Source organism: Lipophrys pholis, assembly GCF_963383615.2.
Source record: "Lipophrys pholis genome assembly, chromosome: 8".
Lineage (NCBI taxonomy): Eukaryota > Metazoa > Chordata > Actinopteri > Blenniiformes > Blenniidae > Lipophrys > Lipophrys pholis.
In genome coordinates, this window is record NC_137630.1 from 15,447,911 (window position 1) to 15,473,528 (window position 25,618).

General features: G+C 40.5%; 2 protein-coding genes and 1 pseudogene across 8 annotated transcripts in view; 2 read left to right on the plus strand and 1 right to left on the minus strand.

The window, feature by feature from the left end:
• The window catches only part of rapgef3 (Rap guanine nucleotide exchange factor (GEF) 3), a 29,201-nt gene extending 19,245 nt beyond the window's left edge, over window positions 1-9,956 (minus strand). For 2 of the 6 annotated variants that reach the window (XM_080470291.1, XM_080470289.1), the window contains exons 1-2: window positions 4,795-5,198; window positions 633-677 (exon numbers count right to left, since the gene is read on the minus strand). In XM_080470291.1, coding sequence (XP_080326417.1) covers window positions 633-677; window positions 4,795-4,878 — 129 coding nt within the window. In that variant the 5' untranslated portion in view covers window positions 4,879-5,198. Of the gene's footprint in view, window positions 1-632; window positions 678-4,794; window positions 5,199-6,621; window positions 6,708-7,393; window positions 7,591-9,634 lie in introns of those variants that run through there. The other 4 variants (XM_080470290.1, XM_080470292.1, XM_080470288.1 and 1 more) reach the window with 4 other exon arrangements.
• Window positions 9,957-11,708: 1,752 nt separating this feature from the next.
• On the plus strand, window positions 11,709-15,648 carry slc48a1a (solute carrier family 48 member 1a). The gene is made up of 3 exons (XM_080470601.1): window positions 11,709-12,367; window positions 13,176-13,343; window positions 13,489-15,648. The coding sequence occupies exons 1-3, from the start codon at window positions 12,238-12,240 to the stop codon at window positions 13,623-13,625; spliced, it is 435 nt and encodes a 144-aa protein (XP_080326727.1). The 5' UTR covers window positions 11,709-12,237; the 3' UTR covers window positions 13,626-15,648.
• Window positions 15,649-15,737: 89 nt separating this feature from the next.
• Window positions 15,738-17,634, plus strand: LOC308113647 (solute carrier family 26 member 9-like; annotated as a pseudogene). Its single transcript has 7 exons — window positions 15,738-15,763; window positions 16,149-16,287; window positions 16,415-16,523; window positions 16,692-16,839; window positions 16,942-17,021; window positions 17,265-17,356; window positions 17,448-17,634. The product of its transcript is annotated as a solute carrier family 26 member 9-like (transcript).
• The last annotated feature ends 7,984 nt before the right edge of the window (window positions 17,635-25,618 follow it).

Genomic DNA, 25,618 nt, shown 5'->3' on the forward strand with positions numbered 1-25,618 from the left:
TTTTCAATTGGGAAAGTGTGAATACAATTTGACATCAATTAACGTTGCAGCATTTGATTCTGAACTTTCTTGGAAAGAACTGAGTTCCAGTGCTTCAGTGGATCGGATCGCAGGAATGCAAAGGGAACATAACAAGAGTGGATGCATAAAGAAAAAATGTTCTTGCAGTAATTCCAAGAATAAATAAAACCATTGCAACGCATTTCATTGACAAATAAACAACGACACTATATACCCAGAAGCAACACTGTCGAACAGGGATCTTAAAAGAGCTTCTACATGTGATAAAGACAACAATGGAACAGAGTTTACGCCCGCTGCCCACAGCCACGTTGAAAGTCTGAACTCAGCGTCCTGGAAGCTCGACCAAGCTTACGCTCAAGATATCAACTTGAAGTGAGCAAAACATGGAAACGAGACGGCGTGTCTCAATAAGGCTACATGTATAGACAAAGGTTAATAATAATAATAATGATAATCTAAAAAAAACAAAAAAAAAACGTAAGCGCGTCTACACTAAAAACAACTGGGAATCCCGAGCTCGGAGGCAACTGGAAGGCACCATGAGACTTTCCTTAAGTTCAGCTGGAGTTTAGAAACATCACACACCGAAGCATTTCAGTCTTACACACCTGCTTCATAGTATCCTTGGAGTTCAGAGCCTCTGGCAGCGGCGTCTAGGAGAAACAAAAAGAGGAGACTTTATTCCCACTGAGCCATTTTGAGTATGCCAAAGCCTTTGAAATAAAGCACACAACACTTTGAAATTCCACAACAATGAGCAGGACTGGTTTGTGATGGTGAGCATACTGTGGTTGCACCACATAAACTCATAAAAGCAATCCAGATCCAACATGTCATTATTTTCTTTTCAGTGGGATGAAGGTCAAAACAAATACATTATCTCAGCCAGTGATGCTTTAACATTTCCTTCATCACTGTGTGTGTGTGTGTGTGGGTGTCAAGTGTGTGTAATGAGATGGGAGGAAAGAGCACACGGACGTCACAAAGAAAAATGCATTGCTTGTTGTTTCGCATTCTGTAAACTTTTCGGTCTTTTTTTTTTTTTCCTTTTTGTGGAGAAAAAGCGTTTGGAAGCCCAAATTATTCAGAGACAAACTGTAGTGCAGCTGCTACCTCGAAAACATAAGTGGAATTGCGTATTATTTCTGGAGATTCTTGCCCTCCCAGCACTCACTGAAGGTAAATCCTCCCTGACATCTACCAAACGGTGGACAAACATTCAACATTCCCATGTTGGACCTTTGGCCTAAGCTGTACTTCCTCTTTGTCATTTGGCCTTTATGCTTTTATGACCATCTTGTAGCTGTCTTTCTGTGCCCATATTCCCAAGGTAATCACATTTGGTGGATCTATAGACCTATAAAGATTTCAATCCAGGCAATTGTGAATGTCAAATCATATTGATTGTGACCTATGAGTGCTAGTTCTGTACTCTTCAAAAGGGAAGGTGAAATTAATTTATGGGCAGCATACTTCAAATATTAAACTTTATTAATGAATGTATGGTTCACCAGTGTGATAAACATCAGTCTCCTTTTTGTACTGTGTCGCTAGATTGCATGAGACTGTTACATACGTTACATACATTAGCTGACTGTCAATCAGGAGGTTGCGACAAAGTGTTCATATCATCGAAGTGCATCGGTATCTCCCTGCTTCTGCAGACTTTGTGGCATTTGTGTCGCATGCTATGCAGTCAGCTGTGTCGCATGATCCCAGCCGAGATGGCAGACTGCCAAGGGTTGTAACTCCCTCATAAAAAGCTCATTAGCTCTTGTGGAAAGCTTTGGTCAGGAGCTCACAGGGAAATCAATGTTTATCAGAATTTATGATTCTGGTATTTTTGGGCAGTGAAGAGCGTTTGACTGAATACACTTCCCATAACAACTTAGGTCATGATAGTTTAATCAGTTAAGAGTCCATCCAGGTGCCACATGTGCCTTCTAAGTGAACCTGAAATGTGGAGAAACCAGTGTTTCCCCAGGTGCGATGATGGACACGATAGCAAACCTTTTTAACCTCTGAGGCTATTTGTTCAACTTTCTTTTTCTTTTTTTTTCCTCACGAACTCGGTGAAATGAGCTTGATTTTGCCTATATTTGAGGCGTTTGTCTAATGCACGCTGTTCAAATGGGTTTGAGAGATGGGACACCATATAGAGGCCAAATAACTGAAACATGGAGTATAACCAAGGTACGGAGTTACAAAGTGAAACTAGGCAGTTGTGCCACTTCATAAAAAAACAAGAATGGGCAGTTTTTCTTTGTTTACGATGCTGACACTAAAGCACACATTTGGCTCTTTTGGAAATAGGAACAGAGAGAGCGACAACGGCACTCCAAATGTTTTCATGTGCTACTAAAACCACACTGTGAGGCTATAAATGCCAGTTATACACAAGTACCCTGTTCCTCAAAATATAACTCATACTCTTTTTATTTTGTTTCGTTGTTATGAAGACACAACCTATATACATATACTAACATGCAGGTACATCCCATCTGGGACCAATAGAAGGCACTGTATGACAACAGAATTCCGCTATAACAGTGTGACCTATAGTCCAGGAAATATGGTATTATAGAACTGTTCCTTGCTTCTAAACTACTAGTTGGCCCACTGAGTACAAAGAAAAGACAAACAGCCACTCTCCAACAAGACTTACGTGTAACAAGCTGACTTAAACCGCATTAGTTTTCAATGCACCAGTAATATAATAATCATTTTACTCCAATGTTACTTCCAAACATTGTGGTAAATCAACAACGTGTGGCTTTTTAATGTTATTTATATCATCTGTAAGGTATAAGATATCCTCAATAAAATAAAATCACTGTGATAAGGACCTGGTGTTGATTTGTCTTTTTCAAAGCAGCGGGTTATTAGAGTTGGACGATTTATCAGCACATTGGTATTAATCAATACACTCGAGAGTGAGGCTACTGATATTTTTAGACCTATGATCACAACTTAAGGCTTTAACTTGTAAAAAAAAACAACCTTTAGTCAGATAAATGATCACTGAGTCAGACAGACACTTTCTAACCCAGGAGTGTCGAACTGAATTTAATTCAGGGTAAACAACATACAGTGCAATTTGGTCCTGAGTGGGCGGGACTAGTGAAATTATGACATAACTTTACCTCCAAAGGATAACATCAAAACAATATATTTTTTACAAAACTTGAAGAAAACTTCAAAGAAAAATTAACATCATCTCAGTAACATGTCATATTTATCGCCGTCTCCTGCTGCAAAATACAACGAGACGTGCTACGCTATATCCACAGCTCTTGCAAAAACACTATGATCCTGAGTCAATACATTAGGTACAGCGGTTAACTTAATGTTTTCTTTGACATTTTTACCCTGCAAGGTTCATTTCCACAGGCCAGGCTAGATCTTGTGGTGGGCTGTTTTTAACTAGCTGTTATATATTTCACATGTTTGATCTAACCTGATGCCAGACGGGTGATGATGACACCATCTTTTAGAATTACTTGGTGTGTGTTGCTTATTGATTGTAAATCATCAAATATAATGAATAATTAGCATATGATTGCTGATATTTCTAGACACAGTTGCGATTTACATCTGATGTCCTTCTGATGCTTAAAGACCAGAAATATTTCTATCTTGAGAGGTTCTGTTGGACTTGTCCTGTGACCTGAAAAGAAAAATACTCCCCTTTGCACATTCTTTAAAACCCTCTTCTGTGTAATGAGTGGGGGTGTTTCAGGGAAGGTGAACAATAAACAATACCCTATTTTTAACTGTGTTTAATATAGGGAGAAAAAAAACTGAGTCTCATTACCTTCCTGTGTCCCCACACCCGACCTGCTAACACAATAGAGAAACTACTTCAGTCGACTTGGAGGAATTCTTGAAATATCTTAAGTCTTTCGCTCCGAGGGACTGAACTGTACATGTCGTGTTCACGTCTTATAGTAATGGTGTAAGCCAAGTAATATAGATAAGTAAAAGCAAGAGACATACACTACTTCTGCAGAGGAAATCTCTAAATGTTCCTAATATTTGATTGAACTATTCTGTATGCACATATTTATTTTCATAGTGCGTCAATAAGGTGATTGTGTTTAGGATTAACCCAGTGTTTGGTTCATTGAGAATCAGTTCGAACTATTAAAATAATTGGAAATGACACATTTCTGAGGCTGCAAATCACCTTCCAGAATTATCTGAATGACTGCACATTCATTTAATTTTCAACTAATCAGCTGATCATTTCTGTGTATACTGAGGTTCACTTGAAGCACATGAGGTCCATATGTCTGTGTCTGCCAAAATAAGAAGCTTCAAGTTACTACTGCTGTTTAATATCTGTGTAAATGGTGACGTCAAAGCCTAACATTTCAATTCATGTCACAGAAAGAAAAAAACAATGTTCAGCAGCATCTGACACACTTAAATGCAGGTTACTTGGTTACTTGATACCACTGGTGAGTGCCAAGCACAAACCTTAAGCTGGCTGCTTGTCACTTCAACAAAAACAAAGCTTATAGGGGCTATTAATCCACAATGTGCCACACATTTAAAATAGAGATATTATTATTTTAGAGGCTAAACTTTACATAAGATATGCGAAGTAAACAAGTGGAGTTTTATTTTGTTCTCAAGCATCAGATTCGCCGTGTAATCGTTGTACATTAAATCACTGAAGACCATACACGTGCGTGGTCATCATTCTTATTGTACGAATCAAGAAATGCACAATATGTCTTTAACTATGTAGGCATTAAAGCTGCGTACCCAGCTGATCCCCCGTATGGTCGGTGTCTCCAGTGAGGAGCGGTCCGGGAACACTTGGTAATTGTGAGTCCGAAACAGATGCATCTTGTCTCAGATCAAAACAAGCGACCAACAAGTTTCCCAGTCAGAGGATCTGCATACGGTGCTCCGCTCGGCGCCTCCTGACATTATCCAAAGCGGCGCTGAGACTTCGCTCCAGTCAGCGGCCGGTTTCTGCACAGCACAGCCCGGGATTCCGCATTTTGTACCCACAGAACACAGGGTGGGGATTCCGCTTTCACTTTGGTCACTGCATCCAAAAACCCCGCTGGTCCGCCTCAGAGAAGAGGGGCTGCGTAAAGCTCCGGCATCCCTCACGACCGAGGCGCACTTCGCTTGCGTGCGTGCGCACTTTGGCACGGGCCAGGAAACAACACGGAGAGGGAGCGAGAGAAAGGAGAGACTGCTGGCATTTTCTCCTCCTCATTAATGACGTTTGATTTATTTCACTCCACGTGCTTGTGCGCAGGTACAGGCTTCATATTTAGTTTTATTTTATTTTTTAGTTGAACTTTGAAACGTGTCACTAAACCACACGTGTTATATTTCAAACGAAGGCAGAGAAAACGGCACTCAAACTCCGTAATTAAATCCGTACAAAGTGCATCTTAAACAGATGATTACAACGGTAAAGTTAATTTCTCCCACAATCAAATTGAAACTGCGAAACTTTTGGATACTTCGGATCGTTGCAAATCCAAACCACTGTATCTCAAAATGTTAGAATATTTAAGATCACGTGATTGTCACAATCAGAAACTAAACAAATGTTTAACTTCTAAGAGGTGACTGAAGAAATAAGTGGAAAAAAACCTAAGCTTTCCAGTGATATTCATATAGGCGTGCGGATTATTGTTGTATTTCCCTTGTATTTTTATTGTATGTCATGCTTGCAGTTAGACTATAATACTGATCGTATAACAAACAGACCTAAATAACTCAAAGCTTCACTAAAGTGTCACAAAAACTTTACAATAATACATCTCTGGGAACATATATAGGATATCCAGATTGAGAAAACAAAGTTAAAAGTGGCATCCACTTGTATTGTTAGTAACTATTAACTCCCACACATTGTAAAGAACTAACAGGTAAGAGAATAACTTGCACAACACTGACACTGCCTGGTTAACTCATACAGAACTAAATAATATAATAATAACAAATGCTATTTGATGTAACTTCAGCTGAACTTAACACTTAATGACGAGTTAAAAACTGTACAGCATTAAGGCATTTCTTTGTTTTTTCACAGACAAGCACACGCACACACACACAAACACACACACACTGAAGGGACTTGCTTAGTTTTGAACTTCCTGTTCACCTGACACCGAGTTCAACAACACTTGTTCAAGGGGTATTGCAGGAGACAAATTGTTGCATGCAGCCACAGAATAATCAGGTTGGTTCGGTGCAGTAGTTGAGTTGAGAACAGCCCCCATGGAGTGCAGACCTCTGCATACACACTTATCAGGCTGTCCAGCTGTCTGGTTCAGCTGGGTCTGCAGGCGCAGATAAATAGCTTCAAGGGCAGAAAGCAATTTAAGTTGAGGAACTGTACTGGACGTCTCTCATCATCAGCATGTATGTTTACTTCCAGGTCCATTTGCATGGCCTTTAAGCTGTTGCATTCTCATGTTTAATTTATAGGATTGTACAAATCATCAGCTATATAGCTTCATTTTTCAAAGCAATGTGATAATATCTTTTTTGATTTGACTCTTCTTTCTACATGTTTTGATTCCGTCCATATTTGCTATAGATTAGAGCCATGAGTTGACTTACTTCACCCATATCTGGTGTGCGTCGTCTTGGTGTGTAAAGGATGGATTTCATCATGTTCTCCATGGTGAGGAAGGCTTGAACAAAATCTGTGTGAGACATAGCAGAGGATTATGGGTCAGCCATTTTTTTTATATGCATTTCAATGTGTTTTTTCCCCCCCCTGGTTGGTCTTTAGTTAGTGCAAAACAAACAGAATCACATCTACAGACTGTTAAACAAGGACAAGGGAACCCTCCAATTTAACTTAATTTCCCATGCACTGCTTGTTATAACTGGATCAGAGTCAATCGGGCGCTGCAGGCTGGAAACATTATGTAAGAATTATTTAAATCCCTGCTATTGTTCCAGTGCAGGGCTGCCCTTCCTGTTCTGACCTCGGCGGCTGAGTTAGTTTGCCAAGGCTTTCCACAAGACGCACACTGACAAGAACATCCGCTCTGTTTTGCTTTCCATGCTTCGGTTTCATTGTTCCTCCAGCTGGAAAGATGTAGGCGGCCGGTGTATTGACGCTGCTTACATGTTGCAGCACCTGTTACTCACCTCTGGGTAATACCAACTGCTTCTCTCTCGCTGCCCTTTTCCATTAGTTAGTGTTGAGTGAGGGATAGATTTCAGAGCACAGTGAGCTCACTTTACCTTAAATCATAATCCTTTTTCCCCGCCGTTTCAATAGCATAACAGAATCAGCTCATTCTGCTCACTGTGCTTCAAAAGGTGGCCAACCGAATGGCACATAGTGGAATCATTCAGGAAATAAACAGTAGCTTCTTACCAAATTTAGACCTTCGCAGAGTCATGAGGATACTCCAGTCACTGCTTTTCCAAAAGCCTCTATTAAATCCAAGACCAGCCTCTCAGAAAGTGTGGTCGGTATATTTTCTGCGATCTGGTCCTAAACTGTGTGCCTCTCTGTCTCTCTAAAACGCCTCACAGGAGCTCTGTGATGCCACATTAGGAATATTGTAAAATGAAGGAAGCCAGTTTAGCTTCTTATGACCTCCTGAGGGAGCAGAGACACAATGGTTTGGCTGATAAGCAAAGTCATATTGCCACACTCTGCATGATAGCATCTGAAAAAGTGACTCTTGATTGTCCCTCGTGCAGTGCAGCACATCAATGAGAAAAATGTGACCGGTTTAGGAGACGCGTGTTCGTTTAGTACCAAATCTCCAAAGCTCGTGCAAGGCTGAGAAGACGAAACTGTTTTCTTTTTTTGTTCAAGCATAATTAAGAGTGGAAGTCATGCGTAGTCTTTATGCTACTGGGGGTGAAATCTAAACTCATGTATCCCGGTGCCAGGTCGCTTGGCTTTATTTTAGCTTCAAAGACTATCATGGAGGTCTGGCCGTCACAAACCCACATGAAAAGCTGAATCTAAAATGTTGACACCTCAAACTCCAGACCAGTTTTCCACTGCTAATGGCTTCATGTCACATCTGTCAGCTGGAAAACAAATACTGCCCTCTAACGTGGAGTCCATGCCCTGCAATGTGTGTGAGTGAGGAGGAAGCTCCTAAAAGCGGTCGCATTTGGTCACAAATTTTGAAATGAAATAATTACATCCAAAGAGTTGGTAAACAATCCATCACAGAAGAGCGCAATTGATTTTCTCTCAGGGTCACGTATTAATAAACTAGGAGTGCTGTGCCGGGCAGGGCATTATGTTTCCATGCAATTCTGCTCCACATACAGTAAATACATCTCATAAAAGAAGAAATATGTTATATAAGCCACCATGAATGCCCTGCAATTCAATTCACTTTCAATGCACTTCAGAAACTTGTTTTATCCTCAAAGGCAATTTTGTTACAACCACGACTAAAATATATATAATAAAATACATTGGTAAATACAATGAATCACACATATATAAGAGATTCCAAACCAGAGCAGTCCTCAGTGTGATGATACCTGACCTGTCAAGTTCTTGCTATTCTCTTAGTGTATATATTTGGTAATGGCAACTCCAGCTCTATTCCCTCAACTCTGTTTTATACAAACTAAGCTCACAGTTTTACCTTAACAGTACCATGATGTCCACGTCTCACTGGAAAACTGTAAATTCCCCATTGATCCTTCATTCGTTACTATACTGCAAACTTTTTGCAGGTTAATTTTTGCATTTTTAATTTTACAAACACTGAATCAGATATGATTTACAAAATCAATGCAAAGCAGTTGTATTGAATCCATCATTGCAAGCTGTTTGTTTCGTAATTTGCCACTGACATCTCATTGGCTGGTCAGGAAAAACCAGAGGGCCCCATGATGCCCAGATCTGATCTGCTTCAGGCTGAAGGTGCACTTCATATAAATATCGTCATTCTAAATAAACGTTTTTAAGTGTTATCTTTACATGAAAAGTTTTCTTCATCCTCTGATAAACTACTTATCCGAGGTAGTTTGTCCCTCGTGCTTTGTCTCTGTCTCTCTGTTTCCCTTTTTGTACTTATTTGTGTCTGTTTCTCTTGAGGTCCTTGGGGAATGGGAGTGGGATTTCCTGCAACACATCTACGCCCAAGGAATGTACTTCACCAACTGTCTTTGTTGTGCCTGTCTGCTGGCACACAGGCAAACACATGCAAACGCACACTCCTTCCTTCCTTTCTCCTGCCTGGTTAGCAGTGACAAGGCAATATACACATTTGATCAGTTTGACCCCATGGTCACATAAGGACCGAAGCAGAAGTGGAAAACAGATTTGAGCAAAGGCATTAAAACCAATGGAGACGACCGTTGTACACCTTTCAACACCTCATGTTTCTCCTCCATCTACTTCTCATATACCTTCAAAGAATATTGGAACTCTGATCGCCTGTTTATATTCATGTGTTTTAATTATGAATGATATGGAGGAAGGCAAAAATGTAATTTTCATGTCAGGCAAAGAAATATTCAAGATAGAATAAAACATACTTGTTTCAAGTGCTACTTCTCATTTTCATTCAAATATGTTGAATATTTTGAAAATATACAGAGTGATCTTCAGTTTCATGAGTGATCAGCTACTCACCGCTGGTGTGCTCCTGCAAAAACCGGTTGAACGCCTTAATGCTATTTTAGTTTTCTGCTTTCCTTTTCCAGCCTTTGCTTCTCATGTGTCCCAAGATGATTTCTCAGGCAGGGTATCTGTGTTAGTTATGGGGAGTGTTGCTGGACACAGCTTCCTGTATCTTTCTGATTGGTCATAAAGAGATCGCCGGAGGGCATGGTCTGACTACAGCACCGACACTCAGGAGCGCATGTGTCGGTGAAAGCGTAATCAGAATATAAGCAACGCCACAGTTGCTTCTCTCAAGAACATTCACTGCGTGGATATAAGTCAGTTTTGTGGTTTTCTGCTGTGACAACCATGTCAGCAGCATTGCTGCAAACAACCGCAAAGAAGCTTTGAAGCTGAGTTTCGGAGCACAGAATCTAGAGCGTTCTTACGTTACCGTCAGACTATAAATATTTCTATAAAAGAAACAGCACATCTTGAGGGAAAATTAGCTCATGCTTGTTCTCATAAAGTCATGATCACATCTTCATATGAATAGTCTCACTGTACCAGACTGACTATCACTGCTTTTATTCCTCGCAACAGTTTGATAGTAATTCAAAGTAAGATAAAGATAGTAATTTGTTTGTTGTTTATCTGAATGAGCAAACATTATTATACATAGTAAAACAAGAAGAGAAACAAATGCTTTGCCAAAAAGCTTGAGTGATCCAAAATGTGTATTTGTACTACACATGGAACATCTTTTGAAAGATACATAATGAAAAAAAACTGTGGCCTGAAACTGTACAACAAATGTTATAAGTAAGGATTTTTTATATATAAAAACAACAGAAAAATACAAAACAAAGAAGTGTGATAGTTAGAATGTGTTCATACCTTGTTTGTAGGAATAAACATATGGGGGTGATTGCATTGCTAATGTATATATACCCCATTTGTACTTTGCTAATGTTGTGTTGCAGTTTGCTTACTTTGTGTGTGTGTGTGTGTGTGTGTGTGTGTGTGTGTGTGTGTGTGTGTGTGTGTGGGTGGGTGGGTGGGTGGGTGGGTGGGTGGGTGGGTGGGTGGGTGGGTGGGTGTGTGTGTGTGTGTGTGTGTGTGTGTGTGTGTGTGTGTGTGTGTGTGTTCCGAGGTGCTAGAGCTGATCCCGGGCGACTGGCAGAGGCAGGCTACAGGCGGCCAGTTAATCACAGGGCAAATACACTCAGCAACAGACACTTTCCCACGTACACAATAACATGAAAACTCCACCCAGAAAGGCCCAGCCCAGATTTGAACCTTTGACCCTTCTTGCTATGCCCATAGTGCAGTCATATTATAATGTACATGTCGGAAACAAATTTAATCAATCACTACAAAAATAGAATAAAGTACAAAGAACTAAGGAATTGTGGATTATTGCACTTCCAGTCTTGTGTCAAGGGGTTTGTGTTGGCCTCTTGAATGTAGGAGCTGATATTTAGTCTGTTTAGGTTTTAAAGAGTCTGTATCTAGTGCAGCAGGGAGAATTGGTGATGCGCTGGGTGAGTGGAGTCCTTTAGAAAATCTTTTGTAGTCAGTCATTTTAAATGTATCTTTATGATGTGCTCTGAATGCCACCATCGCCACCTGCTGCTGGTCGTCTCTGATCTCTGCTCTTCATATAATTTTATGTGAAGTCCAGACAGTTTGTTTTTTTTTATTTTATTTTTGTTTAGAAAATTATTCCATTTCTGCAAAAAAACTACTATGAATGAGTATGTGCTGTATAATTTCTGTTGAATAGGCAGGAGTAACACGGAGGAGGATACAAGAGGAAACTGATTTTGAAAAAGCATGATGTATTGTGGCAACTGTAATGAAAAAAGGCTGAAGGAAAAAGTCTAAAAGAAAATATTTTAAAAAGGGTTTCACATTGATTACTTTTAACAAAGAAACATATGTACTTATAATTAAGAAAAGTAATGTGTTTGTTAACTCTTGTCATATTGCTTTAAAAATAGATTACCCTTCACTCCATCAAACGAGATGTAAACATGCAGTTCCTCTTTGCACCACTCGGGGCGGCATGTGGGTGAGCCGGGAGTTTCCTCAATACAAAGATATTTAAAGGCGGAGTGAGAGATCACTCTGTCGCAAATCGATGTGCACATTTTTGTCATACACAGTTGTTTGGCTCGCATATTAAATAAAAACTCGTGTATTTTTAATACCTAAATTAGATTAACTTTTACCTATAATATATACAAGTCGAGGCATTTGAATCCTGAAAGACTTATTCAGTCTGGCCTTGGAGCTGGATATCCGTGCTGGCGTCACCGTCTCGCTCCGAGTTGAGCATCTTCGTGTCGTCTGATAAACACTTGGCTCGGTGTTTTGTTTCGCGGAGCAGCTAAAACTGTCTTCTGTGATGTATAAAACACACGAAGCCACCGCTGTTTAAACTTCTCCACAGCCGCGAAAGGCGTCGTTTTCTCGACGTTTGTGCCGAAGGGGGACTACCTTTGAGTCGTTTTCCTGGCGTCGAGGACATTACATAATGTGGCAGTAAGCTGTTGCTGGGGCTTCGTATTGTTTTGATAGCAGAAAGGTTCGGGTTCCAGGCGCCTCGGTGCGGCCGTCGTGTTTGAATAATGGGATTTAACAGGATCCACGTTAGCATCGGATATGCTACCTTCGGGACTGTGGTCGGACTTTCGGCTTTCCTGGTGTGGAATATCGCCTATAAACAGCCATGGACGGCGGCCATGGGAGGCCTGTCAGGTATGCTAACACAACTGTAACCTGTTTTTGTTTTATTCACACGATGATGGAGCCGATCTGAAACTATTGAGGCCTGCTTGCTACTAAAGTCTTCACTAAAAAGGCATTTAATGTTTACTGATTGTCTGTGTGTGTCTGTGTAAATTCCCTAAACGGGTCACATTTTTGCACATGACTTTATTAGTAGCTTTCTTTTTTTTTTTTTTTATTTGACACTCTTTCAGGAAAACCTTTTAAAGTACTGTCATTACATTGTAAATGTCCTTCTTAATTTGACTTCTCTTTTTTAAATGTAAAACCAAACATAACAGTATAGAGGGACCATATTTTCTTTTCCTTGGGATACTTCAATGATTCTAAGACTTGAGTTGAAAACATGCGCCATAATTAAATTATTTTCCAATTTGTTTCATCTGTATTGATAGAATATTACGCTTTACAACCGATTAGTGTCTCAACATGCTTTATTATGTCTTTTATTTTTGGGGGCATTTTGTAGGCAAATTTGAAGCACAATTTTGAGAAACAGCACTGGCTTTCATCTGCTCCTTCTATGTCGAGATGTCTTGAAAAATTAAAGCCGAGGTCCTCGCTCAATCCATCCATTAATTCATCTTCTTTCACACATAGTCCACGGCGACGTCTCGGTGGCAGGATGGAAAGCAAAGTAGTTAAGATATCCTTCTGCACCACAACTCGCCCATCTTAAACTGAGAAATGCGTAGATATAACGTTGAGCATCCTCGTTGTCATGTGAATAATGTGTAAAACACTCCGTCTGAATCTGTGTGTCTCTCTCTGTTGGTAGGGGTGTTGGCGCTCTGGGCCCTCGTCACACACATCATGTACCTGCAGGACTACTGGCGCACCTGGCTCAAGGGCCTCAAGTTCTTCATCGCTGTCGGCGTCTTCTTTTCCATCTTGGCCGTGACTGCCTTCATCACTTTTCTAACGCTGGCCATCACACAGAAGCAATGTAATTTTGTTTCTGCTCTCACTATTTCATTACAAGTGCTGTTTAGACTCCTGGAGGGCAACCGAGAGGTCAAATATTTAGATTGCGAGAAAAGTGGCTTGTTATGGTTGGAGTACTGATCACTTTTCTTTATTCCGCCCCTCAGCTCCCTCTGACCCAAGGAGCCTCTACCTCTCCTGTGTGTGGAGCTTCATGACCCTCAAGTGGTCCTTCCTCTTGGCCTTGTACTCGTACCGATACCGCCAGGAGTTCGCAGACATCAGCATCCTCAGTGATTTCTAGTTGGTGCGACTTCCACAGACTGCAGTTGACTCCGAGGGGATATTAGGCCGCCAGCAGGAGCTGGTCAATGAGCTTCTTCTTCTTTTTTTTTTCTTTTTTTAATCAAAAGAGGAGGGAAAGCAGACATGGCTAGATTTAATAAGTCATCTGACTTTCATCACATGGAGTCACACTTGTCGCACTCGCTTAACAAGCTCTGTATTTGTATTGTAACCTGTTCTCCCACTTTCAACAACTCACATGTTGCAGTCGTGTAGTGTGTCAAAAGTCAAAATCCTAAAAAGGCTGGAAAAGTTTTTTAATTGAACAGATCAGTCATTCATTTAGACACAAGCGGGGAGTGATTCAGACGTTTTTTGACTTTTATTGCAGACATTTGTTTTTAACTAATATCTAAAAGGAAATCCCCACAATAACCGCTTTTAATCCAGCGACTATATGCTTAAATGAAAGTCAGATTCTGCTCGACGCATCAGTGCTGGTCAGTTGGTGCCCTTTCCATTTTGCACATGAATTTCTACCTGAAATAGCGACCATTGCGAAGGGACGATGCACAAGACGGATTCTTCTTCTAAAAAAAATTAAAATAAAGGACCTGTAATAACACTGGGGTATAGTTCATAACCCTTTTATAATCATATTCAGGATTCATTTTGATTTTGTGGCTGTAGAGTTGCCAAAAATGTGCAATGAATGAGTGCTGCTGCCTCCTTTTACAAAATAACTTCACCTCTCAATATCCAGCAGTCATTGAGAATCACTCTTTTTCTTTGTATTTATTTTAATGTCGCAAATGTGTGTCAACACGCTGCTGCATCTCATCAGATCGGACGTTCGTACTGCAGACGTGCTGGGGTTCATAGCAGTGATCAATTTATAGATGCAGATCTCAATGTCTTGGCTTTTTGGTAGAGTTATAAGAAGTATGCAAGCCAAATCCTGTCAGTAGCAACTGGATAAGAACAAAATCATAAAACCTTGATCTGAGAATCAGTTAATTTGAAGATGATGAATATCTAAAAACAGTACTGATGCCATCCTGGTGTGTAGCATAATTAGTCTAGGAAGTAAATTGTAAACGATGTAAGCCTTCAGAAAGCTTCTTATTGTAACGCCAGCATTAAAAATCTGAATAGATTCAAATAAATCCCAGTCCCAAAAAATTACACGGAATTAGTTGAAATCCTCTCTTGTCGGGACACATTTGTATTTTTTAGATTTAAATAAAAGTTGTGGGACTTCTGCTTCCTGTGGTGGAATTAGGATTTCAATTAGACACTGAATGACTTCAAACAGGGAGTACAAAATGATTTTAGTTTGAAATGACCTGGATCCCCTTTTAGTACTCAACATTATCGTCATCGTCATCAATTCAGCTGATAGAACATGTTGATTTAAGCTCAGTCACTGATATGAATGGTTGCACTTTCTTTCTGAGCTGCTAATGTACCAGAATGAGATTCTTCATGCTGCTTCAGGACTTTTCATGAGGAACAAAATTGTTTTTTTGTTTTTTTTTAAAATCCATCACACCTAGAACAAAGCAACTCATGGACTTGGTGATTTTCATTTTTTTGTTCCACCAGAGGGAGAGACCTGCTTTCTTTATCAGCAGTCACTTTGAATAATCTGACGTTCCTCTTGTAGAGAAAAAACAAAACAAAAACACAAATGGCTTAATAAATAATTGCACTTTAGTGATGCCATTGTTTTTTTTGCACACGTCTTCTGATAGAATGGAACAAAATCATGTATTGCTCTTCACGTTGTTTCTGTCCCAACCCTCTTTATGTCCAATCACACTATTTATGGCATTGATTTGTTTTTCATTTAGTTGAATCAAGTGAGTCAAGTCCAAATAGCATCTGCGTTTAGTTTTGTTGGAGCTCTAGCTAAGTTGTACCTTTTACTCTAAAACATGTAACATTTTATTTTATTTTATTTTGTTGTTGATGAGAGAATGAATGTGAAGAGGTCACATGTGTATATAGAAACTGAACCCATTAAAAATGCATTTATTGATAAATACGTTGTCTTAAGCTCCTTGTTCTGTCATACAAGCATATCTGCACCGTGCTTCTTGATGTCCGTAAATACTGTTTTCCTTCAAATATGAATGAAGAAATGAGCTACCAACGGTCCGTAATATAGTCTAGTTTACTCACAAATCGCACCGAATAACAGTCCAATATCAGGTGTGATGCACCGAGCATCAGACATCAGTTTCTATCACCTGAACACGTTAAACCACACTTGGAGCCCGGCACCAGGTCCACCGCTGATTGGCAGTTCCCGGCTGGATAAAACGTGAAGAAGCACTTCAGGTACGGAGTTGCCATCTTGCCGCGCAGGCGACCCCGTCGATGCGCCTTCCCGTCACACGCTCCGCTTCTGACAAGCCTTGTGTTGTGATCAAACAGCAGGGAGCACTCCAGCTCCGACTCAACACAGACTTTAGACACGTGTTAACAAAGGAAGCGGGGAAAGAAACCCTGCTCCTACAAGGTTTTCTTTTTTTTTTAGATTCTCCATGCCGAGACAGAGGGATTTGTTATTCAGACGTTGCCTGTGTTGAGCTGGCTCCCCAAGTACAAAGGGAAAGTAAACCTACTGTGTGACGCCATTAGCGAATTCAGCTCTGGCACCATTCAGGTTCTTCAAGGCCAGTCGGTCCTCTCTGGTGGTTTTGTACAATAACAGCCTCTGACTCATAGTAGTTGCAGCAGTATACAACAAATGTTTTTTGTATTATCTTTCATGGTTCATCTGTCAGTTTTTGCTTTTTGCAGGCATGGCATTTGCCTTTCTGGCAAGCCCCCCCCCCCCGTCAGTGATCTCTATTCCTCTTTCTTCTCCTCTCTCATCCCATATTTCTTCCAGGGCATTCCTCAACAGATGGTCTCAGGTTAAATCAGAGTGATTTATCTACAGCAGTTTTGTATGATGACAGTGATAAGTTGCCAGAGCTGCGCAGCCTGACTTTACCACTTTGTAGTGTGCCAAGGAAAATAGATGTGACACTTTACCGTCCATGTCCAGGTATCGTTGCTTACCTCAGCATTTTAGGCGTCTTCAGCTGGCCCCCCGGGATCAAACTCCAGTCATTTTAATTCCACTCCTAACGCCACGATCCTGGACACAGACAGGATGAACGAGGCTCCGTCTGGTGATATCTGGAACTCTTGACTGCCCCACAGCAATCCTACGCATATTTGTACAATGGAAAGCTGTCATTTAAAGTGCAATTTGAAAGCAAATGTGAAGTATGGTTTAAAGGTGACCCATCGAGAATGATTTATGTCTGCGGCAGATTGAGCATGGCTTTATGCAGTTTAGGTTTGTAGCCACCCATCTGTCAGAGTCCTTCATCAGAGGCTTTATGACTGCCGCAGGATAGCAGATCCATGCCTCAGTGTAGCTTTGGTATCAAAGTGTCACCATAGATGTGCCCATTGGCTGATATATATATATATATATATATATATATATATATATATATATATATGTAGTCTTTTTAATAAACAACAACATCAAAATACTTGTCACATGTCAGTTTGCTCATTTGGCACGGGCTGAAATATATTCTACGCGGTTCCCTGATGTCAAAATACCCTCATTAGCGGTTTCCTGTGTCAGCAGTGTAGCTTTGATTGTTGTAACGGAGCTGAGGGCGCCGCAGACTTCTCCTCCACATCCATATGGCGATCATTCTAAATCATTCATCGTCTCTGGCAAATATGCACACAAATGTAACTTTTCAAGTAAATGGTTTGACACTACAGCTGATGAATTAATCAATGCAGTTCTGTTTCTGTTCTATAGGCAGAGCCTCAACTCGTCCAGCAGTGAGCCGGAGGGAAGACATGTTGAGCGCGGCTTTCTCCAATAGCTTGATACTATAGTGGGTCATATCATCAATCTGGCGACGGGGAGGACGTCAGCAGTCAAGCACAGCTGTGATATAGATCCCGACCAGGCGGAAAAAAACTCCATCTCTTTTCAAAGTTAGACATGTTTATGGCACGAGTTTGTTGATGCAACTCATTACAATGCAATACAACAAGTATAGATCTAATGGATAACAACGAACTGATGAAGGTTGTCAGCTTGTTTGCAGTGGGTTCAGACGTGTTTTTGAAATAAGACCAAAGTTCAACACTTTTAATGGTTAAAAAAAAATATGTCATTCAAACATTTCCCATTTACGTTCTTCTTTCTTTTCATTTCGCATACAGATTGAGTCAAGCTATGCTTTACGAATGTTCAAGGTAAAAAGTTTAATAACGGTGTATTTCACACTCTCCTGAACAGTTGGCATGGCAACTTAGAGCCCGTCATTCATTCAACAATGAGTCGCTCAGACCTGTGAAGGACAGCGCTATCATATGTGTGAAAACTTCTTATAGGGCGCTCCTGTGAGATGAATAGATAATACAAGGAATTAAAATGCAAAGTGATTTTTGGTTGAGTTGAATTGAATGTTTGCTGCCGATGGGATGCATGCCCAAGCTAAATGCTTCCAATGTAAGCTATCTGGCGAGTCTCTGTATATTACAATTATATCTCTGCACTAAAATGTATTCCATAAATTGTATTTGTCTCTAGCACACTTAGGATGAATCTCACATAATATTCCTGCACCTGTGCCAGCCCTGAAACTTTGAAATCCACAAATAACCCAACGATTTCTTTTGAACCTCAAATCTTTTCAATATAATTCCTTCACTCAAGCATTAGGTGAAGTAACTCTCATCAGTCTGCGTAAGACCTTGAGTAATGTTTTTAGTCCTGGTGGCTTCAGCCCAGGTGTGTGAGGCACTAAAGGCTGAAGGAGCTGTGGATGATGGCTATACTGCCTGCAATCATTTCTTACTTTTTATCTACAATACTGTCAAGGCCTCATCGTCAAATCCCTTTCATATTTCATCATAGACGAACATCAACAAACATTCTAAGGTTATTCATACAGACAGGGATCTATTTGGGAGGGAAAAAAAAGGTACAAACATGTGTTTGCTGATACTTCTTTCACCACCTTACCTGGACGTAAACACAAATCTCACTCACGACATATTCTAACTCACCACAAGGTCAGTCTGCGTATTCAGTGCCGTGTGACATTTTCTTTAAAGGCCACATGTCATACCATTGCTACATGAGGTCTATATTTGCAGTGTTGTAATTGCAAAAAAACTGTCTTATACTTGATTAAAATACCCTTATCAGCCATAACATTATAACTATAGACAGGTGACAAAAATAACACAGATTATATCTTCATCAATCGAACATATTCGTGAATGTGACTTTTGAGAGTAAGTGGACTGCAGATATGAATCCTGTTCTGATGGAAAGTTGTCAGAATAAACAATGTTTCTGAGTTTGTTGAGTGTGGGGAGCAAAGAGAGGGGACCAACACAATAGCGTAGGCAAGTTAAACTCTTAAAGATTGATCAGTATCTGAATGGCCTACAGGTGTGGAAGTCATCTTTGGATTTGGAATCATTTTCTTATTTTTTCATATTAATGAGTATTATCATCTCTCCCCCCCTCTCTCGCTCTCTCTCTCCCTCCCTGCAGGATCTTTGACAATGGAACTGCCCCATCACGTCCGCAGTGTGTACATTTATGACCATCTGTTTGGTATGCCAGTCTGTTTGTTGCTCTCTGTCTCTGTCCTGTCCTTTCTACCCCCTAACCTCAACTAGAATAGCAGAATGCCTCCACCACTCAGCTTGGTTCTGCAGTTTTCCTCCTGTTCATAGACCATTTTTCTTTTCCACCATCGCCTATGCTTTCTCAAATGGACACTAGTTGTTGTTGTTGTTTTTGTAATAGTGCTTTGAGGATGACTGTGTTGTATTTGACCCCATAGAAATTAAATAAAATTTAATTTAATATTGATCTTGAGTTCTGGACCAATAAATTGGTTACATAACTTTTTTTTTTTATCTCAATACAAATGTTGGGATACAAACTTTTCTCTGTTTTACTTCAAAGTAGCACACGTATTGAAAAAGTCTACATCTTAAAAAAATCTTGAGGAAAAACAAGTGGAATCTAAATAAAAACAATTTCAGTGACACCCCCTGGTGCAAAATATAGTGAATTGTCAAAAAACTAGCTTGTAACATTGTCCAATATGGTGCATGCTTTTACAGATTCTCTGTCAAAATACAAATTGGATGCTATTGCTTCTTTGACATCTTTCACTGCTTGTTTGCAGCGTTAATAAATGATGGCGAAGACATGAATTGTCCCTTTTCAGTAAAAGCAACTACAGTTTCTAACTGGTCCTCTGGTGTTGTGCTGTTTGATTGATAGCCGTCAGAACACAATACAGATATCTGAGCAGCAGATGGCAGCAATGCCCGTAGTCAAGAAATCCGTGGGAAACATTGGTGACTTGTTCACAATAGAGGGAATGAAGTAACGTCTCACATGTTGGTGACACCAGAGGTGCAATGTGGCATGGCTGGTGAGAACCTCATCTCTTGATTTCCACCAATCACCTTGTCAGACATTCCAGAGAACTTTGAGAGTTACAGTCAAAGCAGAACATAGTGTGCTACTTCTGTCCGCACTGCAAGCTGTGTCAGTGTTAATAGCGTCACAGTGTGTACACGCCCGCTTGACCTAAATGTGAATCGACTTTGTTGGTTGCACGCACAAGGAACAACACAGGGACTTGCTTTTAACATTAATGAGAAAACCTGGAGCAGGTAAACACAGGTCGTGTATACAAGCTGATACAAAATGACAGCTGCACCCTTTTTTTAATTCGAGTCCTCAGAAAAGCCAAAAGTTTATCTTTGAAACTTGTTTTACTTGCGCAGGAGATGTTTTGAACTCTGCGATAAAGACCAGACCAAACATAATACAGATCCTTCTTTATGTTTCTGTTATTCTGCAGACGGAATAATTACACTCTTATATAATTTTGCTCTAACCAACCTAATTGAAATGCTTTAGTTTGTGGCGTCCGCACAGCAGCAGTACTTCACTCCACTGACAGGGGGCGGTGCAGACCAGTGCAAGAGACCCCAACAACAAGTAAGTGCTCAGGGGGTAATGAGGGGGAACTCTGGGGCTCAGTTTGCCTACCTTTCACACACACAAAAAAAATAAAAAAATCTGTGGAGTGAACCTGCTGACTGTGCAGTTGTGCAACAGAAGTGCTCCTGTAATTAACTGTGTGCACGGCCACAGCTGTGAGGAACAACCAGCTGAGCAGTCTGGCTGAGTCCCTGTGGAGGCGAGTCACTGCGAAGGGCTAAACATAAATGAAAGGAAGATTGCCTCGTATCAGCAGTTTCATGGCTTTGTTGTCTTGCAAACTCTTTTTTTTTTTTTGTTCAGGGCCACAGTCTCCAGTTTTTTCCATGAAGTAAAATAAAGCAACAGCAAGTGTAGTAATACACCCCACAAACTGTTGCCAGTTGCACCAGTAAAAATGTAAAGAAGAGAAATACGTGAGCCAACCCACTTGTGTTTGTGTAGCAGGTGCTTAAAGACTTGTGTTGTGGAGCCTAGCAGCGGGCTGTCAGTCGTGTTGGTATGCCTGTGATGCATGAATGGATTTATGAAGCTATTAAGAAATCATCCTAAGGTATTCTGGCACACATCTGCTCCTCTGCTCCCCTTCGTCTCTGCAGCAAATTGGCACCACAAGTGATTACAAGGTTTCTATGGCCATCAGCTTTAATTTGGAGCCCTGGGAAAGTCTCTCATCACTTAATGTGTGTGCGTGTGTGTGTGTGTGTGTGTGTGTGTGTGTGTGTGTGTGTGTGTGTGTGTGTGTGTGTGTGTGTGTGAGAGAGTAACTTCATTACCTGCAGTTTATCCTTCTCTCTCTCTCTCTCTCTCTCGCTCTCTCTCTCTCTCTCCCCCTCTCTCCCCCTCTCTCTCTCTCCCCCCCCCCCCTCTCTCTCTCTCTCTGTCATTGTTTTCAGACTGATTGCTTTGACTTGATTTGATTAACTTGTATTAGAAAGATATTCTGATTGAAATAATGAGTTTTGCCATGATTTGGCAGGTTGTTATGAGTTATTATGTCACGCTGCGCAGTCTTTCTTCTGCGTCGATCTTTAGATTAAGTTACAGTGAACATAACAAACATAACTTTGTTACAGTTGCAAAGGATTTCTTCACACTATACAGCCAAAGTAAACACGTTTTGCATGTAATTCCCCCAACATGAATCAGGCTTTTACACAAATATAGAAAATCCCTTTTTCTATCCAGTCTTCATTTGACCACCGGGCAAACACAGAGAGACAGACAACCATACACACCCACATTGAAAGTCACCAGTTTTGGAGATAACTTGAAAGAAAAATTCACAGGCGGAACGTACAAACTCCAAACAGCAATGCTCCCAAGCCCAATCCTGGAGAGAACCAGGGACTTTCTCACAATGAGTCGAGAACTATACCCTCTACTTTACTGTGCACTCCCGTAAAACAATGCTTTAAATCACAACACAGCTCTTCTGACTTCACTGTAGTGTTTGTAGTGATGGTGCGTTTGGTCTATATCAGGTGATATTAACAAAAAAGTATTCATATGCTGCTTATCAATGTGGGAAGAGAACAGCAAATTGAGGGCAGCCGTTTAACTTCCAAAATAGTAGAGCAGATGTGTGCACCTGCCATATCTACATGTGACTGTGTTGGCTGTAATACATAGCCAGAATGGAAGTGATACCTTTTCACAAGGACAGAGCAACATTGCAAAATGCTTATTGGGGGGGCGGGACTTTCCATATTCCCCCCTGTCCAGGCTTCCATCACTTTTCCAACCAGTCTTCTAAAGACTTAATACAACGTTTTGTCATGCAAACGTGTGAGACTAAACAGGTTGGGGCAAGTTGGTAAACTTGCTGATTTTTGGACGCGTCCTTGTTCTTTGACCTACCAATGGTTTAGAAAAGACACAAAAAGAAAAGGAAATGGCTTTGGCTTGAAATACCCTTGAATTAAGAGTTGCAGAGGGTAGAAACCAATATTACAAATTGTACCTTGAGGTGCAGACATTTTTGAATTATTACTTTTAAACTGCAATAATAATATATTGTATCTTTCAGGCCTATAACTTTTTCAATTATATAAATGTATAATAGGCTTTGGCTGGTCTTTTTTTAATTTAACCTTGTTGATATTGTATAATATAATTAGCGTTTATCACTGAGTCTATTTGTCAAATAAAGCCCTAACCTTTCTGGAGGTCGAATGATGAATACATTGAATTATTAATTCCGTTCATCCAAATCCTTTTTCAAACGAGATACTGTTATAAAGGAATAGCTACACAATCCTGTGATTACAAGTTCACATGAAAACAAATTTTACACCGCTCGCACATCCATTGACCATGAGGGTTTAATTAACAAGGTTCCTTTTATGAATTTAGAGGTGGGAGATTTATGTATGAAATTTGTTTACACTCCCATTGGTTTCATAGTATTTAGACTAATTGCATGGTGTCCGAGGGTATCTCCAGACTGAGTCACAGGACCTTGTCATTTAGCCTGTACCTGTTTTTATAGAGTGCCTTTCCCAAGGTAGTATTTAGCTCTGACCTTTCAGAACTCAGATCTGAAATTAAAGTGCTTAATAAAACACCAGGCGGGCAATAATTCTGGTAAAATATTGTTGCTCAAACCTACAATGGGGTTGTAACTCTTCGTTAAAACAATGGGGATGGCAGGGAGGATAGCAAATCCACTTTTCGAAATTTAATAAATGGGTGACATTGATCAAGTAACAGCAGTTGGTGCTTAGCATATGCATTTTACAGGCTTATGTTGAGGGATCTCTTGTGCTTCATTAACAAACTAGCTTTCAGCCAAGGCATCATAAATCGCGATTGTGTAACATCAGCAAATTGTCTTTGGACACAGTTTGTTTACAGGGTTGCGCAGAGCAAATCTGACCGCTGATTGCTGGTATTAATTACTGCAACACATTGTCTCATTCCAGTGGTTCAGTGGCAATTAAATGGCCCAACAATGGAACATTCTCTCATGATTAATTAAGGCATGGAATTATTGAGTGTACGTCTCGAATTGGAGAATGGTTAATTATTTATAGCTGAATTGAATCATAACCCCATGTCTGATGAAAAACTGCGCCGCGTGCTTGCCATTTTTGTTTTTTTCTTTTATCAACTTGTAGATGGGATGAATTGTTTTTCCCCCCCGAGCTCGCATTATTGCATTACAAGTATTCACAGATCAACCTTCATTAAATGATACAAGTAACAGGTTTAGGATGGTCGGCACGTTTGCTTCACAGTGAGAAGGTGCCCTGATTGGTCAATGGGAAGATTTTTGTATGGAGTTTTCATGTTCTCTCTGTGCATGCGTTTCTCCAGGTATTCCAGTTTGCTCCCACAGCATACAAACATGCACTTGAGACTAAATCTTGCCTTTAAATCACCTATTGATGTGAACGTGTGTGAAGTTGTGAGCTGTCCAGGGCGCATCCGGCCTTCACTCATAGTCGTCTGGTATGAGCTTCTGCACCTTGTGACCCTGAGTCGGATAAAGCAGTGGAGAATGTAGATGGATGGACGGGGAGCCGCAAAAGTGAAAAGAAGGATTTGCCGGACAGTATTGAGACATGCTATGATGTTCTGGCTTAGAAACAGTGACTCTGTCTAAAAAGGCATGAGGAGGCTGGCTCGGAGGAGGCTGGGGTGAAAATACTGACATTTTCATTTAGCGTGAGCAGGATAAACAGGATTAAAAATGAAGGGAGGGACAGCTAAGGTTGAGCAGTTTAGAGATAACACTGTAGAGGTCAGGCTGCGATGGTTTTGTACATGTGCTGGGGAGAGATAGTGGATATATTGGACAGAGGATGTTGGAGATGGAACTGCCAGCCAGGAAGAGGAGAGGAAGATCCATGGATGAAGTGAAGGAGGACATGGAGATGGTTCAGGCAACAGAGGAAGAGCCCGTTGACAGGGGGAGATTGAGGTACGTGATCCACTGCGGCGACCACTGGAAAAAAGCAATTCAGCGACAAAGAAGAAAATAACGTTGCAAAAGGAATTGATTAAAATTTCATAAACGGCACCAGGAAACAACCCTGAAACATGAAGATAAAGCCTCAGAACAAATTTGGCTTTCGTTTTCAATTTGCCGCCGTGACAAAGACAGATTTGCGGCTATTGTGTTTGACAGGTATGCAAGCAAGGTGTTTTATCATCCCATCATCTCATTAAACCGAGCGGCAGGTACTGTTTGTGCTCCTGTCTTCTCATTAAATTTAAAAAAAAAAACACAGAGTGATGACTATAGATACTAGCTCCTTACTGAGCCGTTCAGTATCAGTGGGGAAATTAGACAAGACATTGCAAAACAACGCAGTGTGGTGCAATGCAAGGGGAACTCATTAGAACTCGACAGCATGGGAAGAAGCCACATGATACTTTGCAAAATGCCATCAGGGGTGTTGTGAGTGTTATTACACAATCATAATTTGGTAGCTCGTGCACAATTACTTCATTAATTTTGAGAATTGCATGATGGATTTGGAGGGCCACTGCCAATATCTCCATCTGAACTGACAAGTGTCAATATAACAGTGAATATATGAGCAACTTTAATGCAAGAAATTCTTTCTTAAAAAGAAAGCCAAGTTCATTGGAAAATGGTTATTCTGACGCATAAAGCATAAAGAACTACTTGAAAAGAGTAGGAGGGCCCTCAGCTGCAATACAGGGGCTTTTCTATGCCCTGGCACACTCTATTAAAGTCAGTTTTCAAAGAACTGAGCTGTCAAGAGTGTCTCTCAGCTGACACCTGACTTTAGAGACAAAGACCAGCCATGTCTGAGTGTCTACAAATGCCTGTCATACAGAGCAGACTGAGACCATTAACCACACAAGCATGAGTAATATTTTGCCCCTTGGTTCTTTTGCATAATGTATCCGAATCATTAACACAAACATTAGCATATTAGCATTCCACTGAGCGCTGTATGAAA